The 14,416-nt window shown below is 42.0% G+C and overlaps 1 protein-coding gene across 2 annotated transcripts in view; it reads right to left on the bottom strand.

The window, feature by feature from the left end:
- LOC121591644 (carbonic anhydrase-related protein 10) overlaps positions 1 to 14,416 on the bottom strand; it is an 83,168-nt gene that overhangs the window by 16,079 nt on the left and 52,673 nt on the right. For both annotated transcript variants that reach the window (XM_041912385.1, XM_041912393.1), the window contains exon 3: positions 2,653 to 2,703. In XM_041912385.1, coding sequence (XP_041768319.1) covers positions 2,653 to 2,703 — 51 coding nt within the window. The remainder of the gene's footprint in view (positions 1 to 2,652; positions 2,704 to 14,416) is intronic.

Raw genomic sequence — 14,416 nt, 5'->3', positions numbered from 1 at the left:
AAGTACAATGTCCAAATGCTCTCCAAGTTTTTGTTTTTTTCCTTTCGACGGAATATTCAAAACAATCTATTATAATGTGATCTACCGTAGTATCACATCCACAAAGCAGGCAGATCAAAGGTGATTCCTTTTTTAGTCTGTAGGTATGCGTAAGTCGGGTGTGTCCAGTTCTCAGTCTTATTACTACTCTTTGATCGCTGTGATCTTATTTTTTAAGGTTGGTTATGGGTGATTTGTTCCATGTGTTTTGCCTGCTCTGATTTATTAATCCTTTCTACCACAAGGATGCATCACCTCTGGAGATAGTTCCATCTACATGATCTTTGATCATTCTACCTTCATTCGCAAGACGGTCAGCTACGTCATTTCCTGCGATGCCTTTATGTCCTGGTATCCAGCAGAATTCGAATGAGCTGTCTTTTGATAATGAGTCGATAGATTGTATGTAAGGGTTTCGTATGGATTCTATCTTAAATGCTTTCAGAACACTAGCGCTATCTGTGCAAATAACGTTAGGTCTGTCATTTACGGTGGCTTCTTCAGTTGCTATCATAATAGCAATAGCCTCTGCTGAGAATATTGATGTATTCTCCGGAAGCTTAATACTACAGCGAGCATTTGACGATGTTATACTACAATCAGCAGAACTATTGTAGACCATGCCATCAGTATACATTTTATTTAAAAAAATATATTTGTTGTTTGTTACCAGTTGTTTTAACTTCTGCCAGATAGGTATACTAATTTAAGGACTAAAACATGATCGAGAGGTAGTTGTCCACTTTCACAAAGTACTGCGGTGCTTGGGCTAGTGATAAAAGCTCCTGTACAAAAATAAGCTGTGAAAATAAATATTACGTTAATAATTGTTCAAACAAAAGCAAATTCGCTTAACTAGAAAAGTGAATTGACCTTAAATCGAGCTCACCCTTCCTTTTCAGTCGTTATAAAGTACTTCATTATTTTCACCAGTGAAAATAATATATTTCCGACGATTGAATAACGCCAAAAATCGAAATTACTACTAATCCTAATCCTCGCTATTATTCAAATCCACTTAGGTTATATAAAATGTTTTAGATTTATTTCATTACCACCTCAATAGGAACACAGTACGACAACTGTAACAGCAATACCACCATTATCGGCACAACAGAACGCTCAGAAATATAATGATTTTTTTTTTCATAAATTTGTTGTGAGCATATCACATATCAGTATCAATATATATTGCACTACTTGAGGTACATTTACCCTAGTTGTTAACCTAGAAGCCTAGAATATTTAAAAACTTGGTACATGTTTATCGTAAAAGCATTCCAAGCGAACAAAAATGAAAATATTATTTTTGTTGTTGTTGCGAGTTAGAAGATTTTACATGTGGAATTGTTTTTACGATTTCCGCATTTTTTACATTTGAAATCTGTTCATCATAAAAAAATGTTTAAAGTATATTCCCAAGACAACCGTTGAATAAGTGACAAAATATTCCATAAAAAACGATAGTTTTCAATGTGTAGAACCAAAATATGAAGCACAAAATTAGCTTAGAACTGTATTCCTGCTAGAGATTTTTTTTAGATTGTCAAATGAACCATAACTACTTATGACAACATGTTCAGTGATACGTTTAAAAACCATCAATCAATCCTCTTGATCTTCTTAAGAGCTGAAATATGGTCTAGCCATATCTAGCCAAATATACTATATGTAATATATCAAATATATATCTCAATTTTGTCAATAACAGCATTTTTGGGTAACAAGAGAGAAATCACTCTGTACCAAGTGCAGACATTTTAAAATTATTAGGTCAAAACTGCAACAATTAATCTATGGATTCAAAAATCAAAGTAACGCAAATGCAAAATACAGTCAGTTCGCGTTGAAATCAAATATACAAATTAAAACAAAATGTGGGAAATGCCCGTATAACAGTTTCGTTGAATCATTTATGTTCAGAAAGCTCTGTATTTTGTTTCTCACAACTTATCCTGTTTTGTATCTAGCCACATCCCAATTAAATGATCATTCAAGCCCGATAGATTTAGCTCGCTGGCCGGACTTTACCGACCATTGGAGAAGGACAATTGTATGCCATCAATTTTGTTTACTTTACACAATTCAACCGGTGCTCCTCTGGTGCAGATTCTGCTAAGCACAATATTGCACTGAATGTTGGCATGGCATCTTAAACCCTGCCTTAAAAGCACACCGATAGCTGCTTATTGAATAACTAGCCAAAGCTACCATTCGAGCCGCTATCTTCGGGGTACGGAAACAGCGAAACGAGCTGCCTGCTGTGCTGGATTTAATGGATAAATGGCAACCAACCAGCCCTGGCGGGGCTGTGAGCAGGCTTGGCTTACCCTTGCCCACCGTCACCGCCCACAAACCGTTCAGCAGCGATGAGCTTATCCTATTCATTATTAAAATTAATTGTGAGAAAACAATCACATGCCGAACATTTGAACGGTTCCGGCAGACTGCTTCTTCCGCCGCAGCGTCAAGGATAGAAAACCTTGCCTGGAACACACACACTGAGAACGCAAACGGCTGTCAACAACGGAGCAAGCGGAGTTTTCGGTTTCGTGTGAAAACGGAGCAAAGGTAAGTTTTGTTGTGAATAATAAGCAAACGAAACACACTTACCCGAAATGCCATCGTACGTCCACCATTCCTCCCAACTGACCGCAGATATTGCTGAAATAGAAAGAAAAAGGAGTGGGAAGGCGAGAGTGAGATCGTGATAGTGAACGGTGTAGGAATTAGTTTAACCTAAAGCAAGCGGAACGAATAATTTGGCAGCGGTTTCAGTATCGAATGAAATGGTCAACGTTCATGTCTAGCACGAGACAGAAAAGTGGGAGTCAGAGAGAAAGAGAGAGAGAGAAAGATTCTAGTATATGTAAACATAACAAAAGGAAGATTTGATAAAAACGCATACTGTCCTTATGACATATTTATAACGAAATAGCGTTAACAATAGCTAGAAATAAAATTTTATAGTTAAATAAACATTCAACACGGATTCCACGGTTCTGCAGACTTGCGCCCCTTGCTACAAATTTCGTCGGCAGCTACTAAGCTGGGTTTGTTGGAGGCAAATCACTCTACGGCCAAAATTTTAACTCTACGGCAGATCCTTCAGAAGTGTGGAGAGCGCCAGATCCCTACATACCACCTGTTCATCGACTTCAGGGCGGTCTACGACACCATAGCCTGGAATGAGCTATGGAACATCATGCAGCGGTATAACTTCCCTGGGAAGTTGATCCGACTATTAGAAGTCACCATGAACAGGGTGTAGTGCAATAGTGTAGAGACATCCGTGACATCACGATCCTCTTCCGCTCTCTACAAGTTCTTGGATTCGGGGATGACATCGACATCATCGACAGAACAACAGCGAAGGAATTGGATTGAGGATCAATGTGACGAAAACGAAGTACCTACTTGCCGGAGGCTCAGATCATTTGGGAAGCTGTGCGAAAATCTCGAGGTAGTAAAGGAGTTCTGCTATCTTGGGGACACTGTACAAGGGAACTTCAGCGGCTTCAGCGACTGCTGAGATCCAGAATACTTTGAGACCGCACGAAATGTGGGATACATTCGCCCGGTGGTCCTTTATGGACACGAGTCAAGGACAATTCAAGCGGAGGATGCAAACGCTCTGGGCGTGTTTGAGCGATGTATCATCTTTGGCGGAGTGTTCGAGCATGGAGCATCGAGGAGAAGGATGAAGAGAGAGAGAGAGAGAGAGAGAGAGAGAGAGAGAGAGAGAGAGAGAGAGAGAGATGGATTCTCATTATCTATTGACCCAGGATTCTTACACGCTTCACGGATTTTTTATCGTCTCAATGCTTTACTGCTTGCATTCCACAACTGATTTGAGGGATCTCTCGATTTATTGAATTTTTCTATTGCATTCAAACAATTCCTTAAATCAATTTTTATTGGCTTGCAACTATCGAAAGAGTATGAAAATATAATTCGGAGAATGAATACTGACAAGCACCAAATTTCATACTTTTTGGAAAAAAAACCATCAAATGGTGCTAACTTGTATATCAGTATGCCGAATTTCCATTTCCTTGATTATTTGCGCTACTGAGTTCAGAACACATGCAACTATACAAACTTTGCAACTGGGCCTAATTAGGTTTGTTCAACGGTGAAAAATCCCAATTGTAAACATTTTCCGTCCCCGCTCGGTTGCACCAAGTATGCGCGAGTTTAAAAATACAATCAAATCGTTCTGTCAAGCCTCGGGGCATGTTTCTCGAAACTTGAGCCACAGCCGAGCCAAATTGTTGCAACGAATTTAGAAGCATCAGAACACGATACTTTTCACTCCCTGCATCCCCTTGACATTTGCCGCGCCGGCATCGATACCCGGGGTTCGATGGATGGATGACGTTTTGATTTGCCTGCAACTCCCCAAAAAAATCCCAGCATCGACAGCAATGCCCCGACGCGTAGTACAGTTTGTGTGCAATACATAGCCACAAATACACACATGTAAGTTGCTCGACAAGTTGCTCGAACATAATTTCCGGAAAAGTAGCAAAATTAAACGGTAAGTGATGTAAAGTGCTTCACCGCTCGATAGCGCGCGTACAGGTACGATCATGGCGGAGGATGGAGAGTTGGGTTACGCGCGACAGCCAGCCTGCGCACACCCACACACACTATAAACACACATCCAAACCGAGTCAATCAGTCAGTCAAGCCACCCCACTCACGCCCAAAGTTTGCACAAATGGCAAAAACTTCTCGCTCTACGCGGACGCGGCCGTTGTCGGTTTGATTATAAATCCGGTCAATTTATTCTCGCCAATTTGTCGGCCGGCAGTTCGGCGAAATTGGGCTTTAAGCGGACGTCTCGGGTGGCTCACACGGGGGTCACAGGGGGCCCGGAAGGAAACGGCCGTTTTGTGCAAAAGTTTGGTTGGTCGGGCTCCGATTTGCTCTGCCGCCAGCCGGTCGGATGATGGATGTGTCGAGATGTGCTGGTTGCGGTACTGGAAGGGGGCTCGGTCCCGTGTTGAGATCGTGCCGGTAATTAACCTGAGATCTTTCTTGACACCCCGGGGGCAGCGCAGGCCGTCGGTGGGCAGACGAGGTCAGGGTCTGCCAGTCTGCAGGAAGGCTAGCCCGACACGTAGTTGGAGGATATTTTCCGTCGGCCAGAATCTTTGGCTTGATTTCTTCGTGCCTTTAACGCACGTTTGTACAGTTTGCACCTTTCCAGTAGCATCCATTGTGCGGACGTACACACATACACACACGCGCAGTGTAGGGGAGTAGTGAACACGAAACATTTGCCCTTAGGTATGCCGGTTCTAGCATTACTGTTAACGGATTACACATTTTAAACCTGCTCCCTTGCAGGATTTGCAGGCACACCTTCGCTCGCGGCGCCATCACAAAGCGCTGTCTGTAGCCGGTGCAACTGTTGTGTCCAGTAATAAAGCACACACACACACATACACACACCAACACTCATACATATATGTGTACATAGCCAAACGCAAACAACGAGAGCTTGGTCTCTTTTTCTTCCCATCGGTTTCCTCCCCATCTCTATTCGGTGTCGGCTTTTACAAACTCGGGAGTCTCACAAGCATCCGGCAGCCCTGGCCTGGACCTGGCAAAGCCCAAAACGATAATAGTACATAATCACAGGGAGTTTCACTTAGGGAAAAACGGTTCTGACAGGGAAAATCCTACAGCAGCGTGTGCTTTGGGTCGGTTGAGTTCAGGGTGCCAGCGCCGGTGTGGAGTGCATCTCGGCAGAAGGCTCGGGCTCTGTTTCGACGTTCAGGGTGTGCGTGTGTGTGTCCTGATTAGAACGAATCCAGTTCGAGCAAAAGGGTGGAAAATCCTATTATCGAAATAGTCAGACTGTTTTTTTACACCGCGTGTATGAGTGGTGTGTGTGTGGGTGAGGGACAAATGCATGGAGGCCAGTTTTCTCGGACAAGACGGTGTCGATTTCTTTTCAAGTGGGTCCAGTGTTTAGTGTTGGGACAATGTTTAAATTTTAGGAACAAGACGGAACAAGGATTGTTTTGACCGTTCCGATAGTTCCGACTACTCTTACTAGTTCCAGCTGTAATGATCGGTCCAACCGTTTCAACTAAAAGGTTTTAAAATTTTGAACCTAGTTCCAACTGTTTCGATTGTTCCGATTTTGAACCTTGTTCTTAGGTTGATATGTCCGAACCTACTTATTTCAATATTATGAACTTAGCTCTGACCGTTCCTGTCACTCGGATCGTTTCTACACAAGAAACATTTCCAATACCTTTCACACTTTAACATGTCTTAAAGCATTTTTTTTATTATGAGTGTTCTTAAGTCATGAGCCGACTATGAGCCACATAGTCTTAACATGTCTTTTGAAGATGCTTACCAGTCTTTACAGTTGTTAAACGTTTAAAACGTTCTGAAGACGCTTATAAGACTGTCTGTTAAAACTAAAATTTGAGTTTTGATGGTTGACTTCAATCAACCTGTAAATGTATTCTTAAGGACATCTAAAGACTTGTTATTTGTGACTAAGGCATCAATATCAATTGGTCTTATTAAATGCATATTAAGTCTTGGACGAAGGAAACTTGGAGGTTGTTCCCAAAATACACTATTAACGCAAAACGTGGATAATACGAGTATTTTTAACTTCTACATAAGTTGTATTTTGCAGTTTTCAGCCATGATATATTTATTTGTTTTCCTTTTGCTTGCAATGGGTGATTTTATCCTCTGCAAAGATTAGTCTGCACAAGCGCCTCCTAAAGCTATTTGCTGTTTAAAACCATCTTAGCCACAAATATAGCACTTAACATCAACTGAACTTGTGAGCAGGAAAATTCTTCTGATCTTAAGCCAATGGAATCCATTTTTATTAATATGTTTGTTCATTTGTGTGTGCTATATGTGTCAGCCATGTTTCGTCTCAAGACCATATCCATAGCAATATGCTGTAATTTTAATAATTTTTTGCGACACACGTCTACAAGGTCTAGAAAAGATTTAAACTACAGTAGAACGTCGATTATCCGGGGGCGGATTAACCGTCGGGCGGCTTTACCGTGCGTATAAATGTGATAGTTGTTCATGCGGCACATGCGGGACATGCAGCGATAGTCAAGTAGGCAACCAATTTTTTGTGCAGCTCTGTAGTGTCTAGTGGTATTTTCGAAATAAATTTTTGTTCATGAACAGTTGTTAAACCTATTGATTAAAATAATATTCTAATAACGATTAATCGATTGATTCATCGTGAATTAATTATAAAACTAGAGAATTTTATAATTTTTATATGAATTTGACATTTCTTGGCCGATTATCCGTGCAAATCGGTTAACCGGCAACCGTCCGGTCCCGAGCTGCCCGGATAATCGACGTTCTACTGTACTAGTCTTAACAGAGATCTGTAGATGGGCTCTTTCAGTATTAAATGAGTTTTATTTTAGTCTTATTAGATCATACACGACTTTCCAATGAAAAAGGGAAGGCTTAATAAAATAACCGTAGGAACATCGTTAAAATTATAATAAGATTTAAAATGTTCCTTGGGTACAGAATCTACAGAGTACAAAATGTTGAACCTAGTTCCAGCCGTACTGACCGTACATATCCTTCCACAATTTTACGATCGTTACGATCATTTCGATTGAGCCTATTTCAACCCTAGTTCCTAGATCGTTCCCGCCCAAACCTATTTAATTCAAAATGTTAAACCTTGATCCCTGGTTGATATGTCCAAACCTACTTCGTTCAGCATTTTACCTTGTTCCGACCGTTTCGACCACTCGAATTGTTTCTACAGAATACACGTGCTTCAAGATTTTGAACCTGGTCGGTACAAGGTACATATCCTTCCAACCGTTTGGATCGTTCCTGCCATTCAGGCTATATCTCTCACGTTCAAAATTTGAAGACCAGTTCCTAGATCACACCTGTACCTATAGAGTTCAAAATGTTGAACCTAGTTGCTAGGTCGTTCCGATTGAGGAACCGAACGGGTCTACTAGATGTATTCCGGAACGCGCATCACTAAATCCGGAGGTGAGTGTCTTTCAAACACTCAACATCTTGTGATCCACTAGAGACTTGGCAGATGTGATTCCACCATAGCTGTGAGAAACGTGTTGTTTTACTTGCTCCCTGCTTTGGAACAGTCTAGATTCTTATTTGCCTTGTCCGAATCATGCCCCAACTTCTTATCAAGGCGGAAAAGAACAAAAAAAGGAACCCGATCGAATGGTGACCCGAATGGCGTCAATGGTTTACCTCCTGCCTGTTTCTGCAAAGGCATAAAATAGGTTCAACCCTCTGCCCTGTTCGGTCCCTCGTACCTACTGCTAGCTGACAGGGCTCTTGAGCGATAGGAGGTGAAGGGGTATGCATGCGCGCACTTTCCACCAGCAATCTTTTTCCGGGGCGGCGGCGAAGGTGAGCAAAACAAGATACAACCCATCCCAGCCACTCAACAGATCCGCTCCGGAAACCCACTGGCACTGTTTTGTCGAGCATAAGATATCAAGAGGCCAAACTCTTGAAGACGCGTTGAAAAGTAAACCCCCGAGAGAGAGAGAGAGATAGAAAGGGGAGGAGCAGGTGGGAAGGCATTCGACGGTGCAACCACAAAACTCCCGAAAAACGATCCACCAGCCGGGCGGAGGATAGGCTAGAGAAGCTTAGATTCAATTACAAACCGCCGTCCCCACCGGTACCGTTCAAGTTCCGGCATTGCCCTGTGCCCTGCCCAGGGACTGATTGGAAACTGCCGACAGTAAGGGGCCAAGGATGCTCAAGGATGCTGCTGGCACGGTGAGCAACGAGTGTAGGGAGATGCTTTTCAATTATATTTGCCCGACAAACCGACGATCCTGGGAGCTTCCATTTTCTCCCGTATTACGGGCGTGTAATCTTCCCCATCGTCGGTAACGGGGCATTTTTCGCATGATCCGAATAATTTCATTCACCCAGTGGCCAGCTGCTGCTGCTGCTGCTGCTGCGGCGGCAGCGGTGGCGCACCTAAACTCCCACTCTCTCCCGCACACTATTTCAATCTAGTTCTCTCTGTTTATCCCCCATTCAGGCTTACCCTGTCTGCCCTACTCCGCATCAGGAACAGTATCGGAGTGGTTTTTGTTTCGAATTCCCCACGGAAACACGGAAAAGGGTATCACGGGCCATCGGCATGGATGGGAATGCGCAACGGATTGCATAGATGAACGGTGCGCGCTCTCCCGGGCCCGAATATTTTGGCAAACCTATAAAATGTAGCTGCTGGAATGTGTAGCATCGTTGCGATGCTGCGTGTTGTTGCATCGGCATAGGTGTCCGTCGACTGCTCAGGTGTTTGGGGAGGGGGTTGAGGCGATTGGGCATCGCGGTTACATAACCGCTCGCGTCGTTTGGGAAATGGTAGCGGTGGATTTTCCTTCTAAGCGGACTGAGCGGCCGTGGAGGATGCCGCCCTAAAGAGGGCCCCTAGCTAAACCTCCACATTTTAGTTTGCTTTTAAAAGAGGTTGATTTTCTTTATTAATGCACATATGAACCGATAACTGAATCCATCTCAAAGTATTACATTCTTAAAAGTAAGTGTTTGGAATGTGGTGATAGCGTTTTAAGCAATCAATGATTGCTACGAACTTTGAAGACAATATTTGAAGGCCTACACAAACTCGTCATGCATTCGAAGTTGGGCTTGATGGCCAGGACGACAAGTCTACAAATACGCATATACAGAATAATTATTATTGGACACTTGGAATTCAGGCATTTTTGTTTTGTTTTGGCTTTCTTCATGATTGAGCAAACAAATGAATAGAAAATTCTTCTTTACAAGTACAAAAGACTTTTTGCATAGAAAGACGATCAAATTCGTATTTGTTTTGAATGACTTTTATGGCGAATATAAAAAAAAATATTAAACCAACCACTGGCCAGTAATTGATAATAGTTTTGGCACTACCGGAAACACCGTTGATGGACAATCTAAAAATATGCAAAATATGTAATCCTGATTACACCAAGACTTTAAAATAATATAAAACTTTTTATATGAAATAATAGAAGAAAATTAATACTTTATTCAGTACTCGTAAAAAATAAAATATTTGTAAAAAATGCAAACAGTGAACTAGTTTTTTGTTATTTAGATATTTAGATATTTTGTTGACTTTTAAACAAGGAACTGCCTCTGGGTAAAAACGTAGCGCGACATCCTGACACCCTCGACAAAAATATATATCCTATACAGGATTTGGGGACCTATTGAGCCTCACGCAGTTGGATAATTAGTCTTTGATACGGGAAGACGGTCTATTCCAGGATTGAACTCATGACGGCCATATTATTAAGCCGCACAAATTGACGACTATATCACGGAATATAGTCCCCACCTCTGTGATTTTTTCACCTCTGTGATTCCATAAGTATCTTTTTAACTGATTTTGCATCGTATCTTCACTCTTTCACAGGCTACCACAAAAAGCACATTTGAGCACATGTGCAATTTTTGTCAAATTTAAATAACCAATATCTTAGTCTTCCTGCATGCATTTTAATATCCTATATTGCGTGTTTTCTACATTACAGTGCTTGATTACTTCTGTTGATTCTTACAATATTATTCCAGTTCTCACTTCACTTCAATACATTCTTAAATCTAAAACGTTTGCCTTTAATCTTCTTTTACACCGTAACATTGTTATGTATGCGTTCCATGCAACAGATGCTACACAGAAATGCATTTTACTGCAGTACAGAAAAATGTAGCTAAATTTGTTTAAATCTGAAATTCCAGTAATCCTATCAGTGATAAGAATCATTCAGCAACGTTAGCTGCTCACCAAAATGACTGCTTGTTTACTGAAATCGTAGTAAAGCCATTCTGACATTACTGATTGTTCAATTATTGGTGGCGATTAAAAAGGCACGAAATATTTGTTTCCAATTGAGCTTGTTTATTGATGTGCAGTTATTCCCAGTACCTCAGCATGTGTTCGTCCATGTTTCATATTGTTTGATACAGTGTTAATACTGCATTTTGTCGTAAGAAGTTTGATAGTTAAATTAAGCGCTATCAGACAAAACGAAATTTTATCTAGCACAGTGGATTGTAATCCACTAATCCACTAATTTAACAAACCAATACGGCTGCCAATACTTAATTAATTAATTCTGTAAGGCTAAATATTTATCAGAAACCATTTTAGGTTGTCTGTAAGCGCCTGCCAAATCAACGTTTTGCACTTACCGATATCTAGTTTTACGGATATTTATTCAAACGACTAATTGGTAATTGATTTTGATACCTTCCTAAATTATGTTTATTACGGAAATGCATTCAGTAAATCATTTTACCGAAAATCATACGAAAGTGCTGTAAATCTAAATATTGTAAAATGTTCTGTCAATAAACCGTTTTAGATAACTTGACTTAATGTGTTTTTAGAAAATTTGCTGTGTAGGGTTTCAACATAGATTAAAAAGAAATGGAACAGTCAATAAACCACCGAATTTACAACAAAAAATTTACTAAACAACAGGATTAGTTTTTATCATTCCAACATTTTTGAAACAACACACACGCTTAAAAACTTGAGGGACAAATCCAAAACGAAATTGGGAAACAAACGAAACATCCTTTGGGAACAATTAATTAATTAAGAAAATCATTTAAAAGAGAGGCCAGAGGTTCCCTGAATGATGTTTTACCGCGCGATTGTATTATGACGATTTCTTAATTTTGGCGCCTCCAAAGGTAACTTGGTATATACTACAACACGGATCTGTCTCTGGGTAACGGTCACAGATTTCACACATTCGAAGGGTTTGCTCAGTCACGGAAAAAGACACGTAAAAAAGAAACTTCACGGAAAAAACACGAAATTTCAAAATTTTCTAGATTCCACCACCTGATCTTCTTAATGCTCCTTGCTGAACAACTTCACCTTGTCATGTTCATACACCTTGAATTTGACGCAATCCCAATCCCAACTGCATTCCCAATCGCAATACAAATCCCAATCGCAATTCTAATCCCAATCCGAATCCCATTCGAATCGCAAACGAATCCCAATCCCAAACAAATCTTACAAACTGGATCCGATCCGATCGAATCTTTCTAGGGATTGAATCTTCCAATCTTCCGAATCCTGAATCTCCCAACTCTAAATCACTAGCGAAATAGACAATAAAATCAACGGATAACTTTAAGTAAACCGAGACTACCGAGGTATAAGGTAACTGCAAGCCACAAATGGCTTTCTAAGAAGAATGTTAGATTTTAACGCCAATTGGCTCATTCAAGTATCGAAAATGTTAGTAATTGGAAGCATCAAGTAAAAAGTATTTTTATTTTAAAAAAATAGCCATGTGCAATCGTGCCATTCCATTGTACCAATTGTGTGAAAATATACCTTAATATAGGCGCAAATGAACACGTAAAAAGGTGTAGCTGCAGCTGCTGCTACTAATGCCAAGTCATCAAGCAACTGCCGTTCCATCGATCACCTTGCCAATCAGTGTTGATCGCCACGGAAACCGGGTGACAGCTGGACCGGATTTGCCGAGCCAATTAACTGGTTTTGGGCGGGCGCAAAATCAAAACTCTCGCAATGGAGGCGCCCAAATCGAGGAAAAAGAAGAAAAGAAAGAAGAAGAAAACAAACAAATGCACGATCCGTTCCGTTTTGGGTGTGCGCGTGTGTGTGTGTCCCCTCCCCCGAACAGCATGTAGCAGTGGCTTCATTTAAACATTCTTTTGTCATGTCGCGACAGTGCTGGTGCCGCTGCATTCACCCTGCGCCTCCACCAATGCCAAAATGCGACTGCCCCGCCAACTCTACCCCTGCCCCGTCGCCGTACATCCAGTCGGAAAATCGGCTACCAATTGCCGATGTCAAACAATGTGACGTGATGTTTTTTTTTTCTTCCTTCTTTTTTCTCCACACACCGATCCCGAAACTCCCGGCATGGGGCTTTAGGGAGGGGGAAAGGGGGGAAAACACACACAATCGCACGAAATCTTCGCACAAAACGCTCTCCCGGAAGCCGGAACCGCTTTGCCGAGGAACAATGCACTCATCGCGCCAAACGAATGGGAAATTTGTATAAAATCACGCAGTCATGCACAGGAAGTTCATATACAAAAACAGTCATTCTCCCCGCCGTTCGAACTGTCCCCTCCTGGTGCGGTTGCGGGCTTCCCCAGCCACCCCTTTGGCGATAATCGCGATCACGAAACGAGATGAGGCGTGATTGAAAAGAAACAAATTAAAGCGGCGGGTGTTGATTTTTTGCTTTGTTTCGCTGTTCCGGGTCGATGTGGGGGAGAAGAGGGGAGCAAGCAGGACTGCAGGGGGAGACGGGTGCTTAAAATTATGATAATGAGCGCAATTATGGGTTCGGCAAGGGGTTTTTTTTGTACGGAGCACAAAGAGGCCCACGGCCACTGCCACTTCCAGCCCCGAACCTGCTAACACACGGTTACTGGAGCTCCCTAGGTCAGCCAAGCAGGAGGAGACAGCCCCAGCCGCCCGCCGGACAAGAAGAAGCGTCAATTTAATCCCATCACGTAGGTGGAATGAATCGAGGCGTAAATTGCACGCGCACAAATATTTCACGCACGCCGAAAAGGATGTGTGCCCAGGATTTGTTCGTTAGCGTTTAATGATTGCGTGCCCGCGTGCTTGATCTGTCGTGCGGCGGGGCCCAATCGAATCGAAAAATGTTCTCCCCCCGTCCTGCCTTTTCTTTGGCTTTTCCCCGGACACGTTTCGAAATTGTCAACCCCGGAGGCGTTTGCAATTGTGTGCAATGCGCTTTTGCAGAGGCTTTCCCGTGCGAAATAGTTTTTTTTTTTGTTTTTTTTTTTTTAACATAACATGTTCTTTGCAATTTTAGGGACCATTATCGCTGGATGATGTGGGTTGCCAAAAAACATAAAACATAAACATTCATCCGGAGCCGTGTTGCTTGCGGGTTATAAAACCTATAATAGCGTGGGTTAAAAGCTTGTAATTACCGCTCGAAATGGATCAGCGGCGCGTTCACTTTGCAGTCGATTGGTGTGCGTGCGTGTGCTTCAAAACATACACACACACACACACGCTTCGGCCCGGAACGGTTGGAGCTTCTTTTGCCAGAATAAAAAAAGAAAACAAACACATCAGCAACCAAGAAACAGGAAAGAAAATGCTCTACACCACCGGCACGTATGTACGTTTGATTTTGTTTTCCCTGCTCTGCCCCAAAAATCACTTAAACTGTTTCCATTTTCCAATTGGAGGGAGCCAAATCCCTTAGCTTCACAAGAAAAAGGAGCAAGAAAAAAAAAAAAAAGAAACCGAAGTCAGCCCAGTGCCCGTGCTCGGAATATTGCATCAGGA

This window comes from Anopheles merus, chromosome X, assembly GCF_017562075.2.
Source record: "Anopheles merus strain MAF chromosome X, AmerM5.1, whole genome shotgun sequence".
Classification (NCBI taxonomy): Eukaryota; Metazoa; Arthropoda; class Insecta; order Diptera; family Culicidae; genus Anopheles; species Anopheles merus.
Note: the sequence above shows the minus strand (reverse complement) of the source record. Positions and strands in the feature narration are given on the sequence as shown.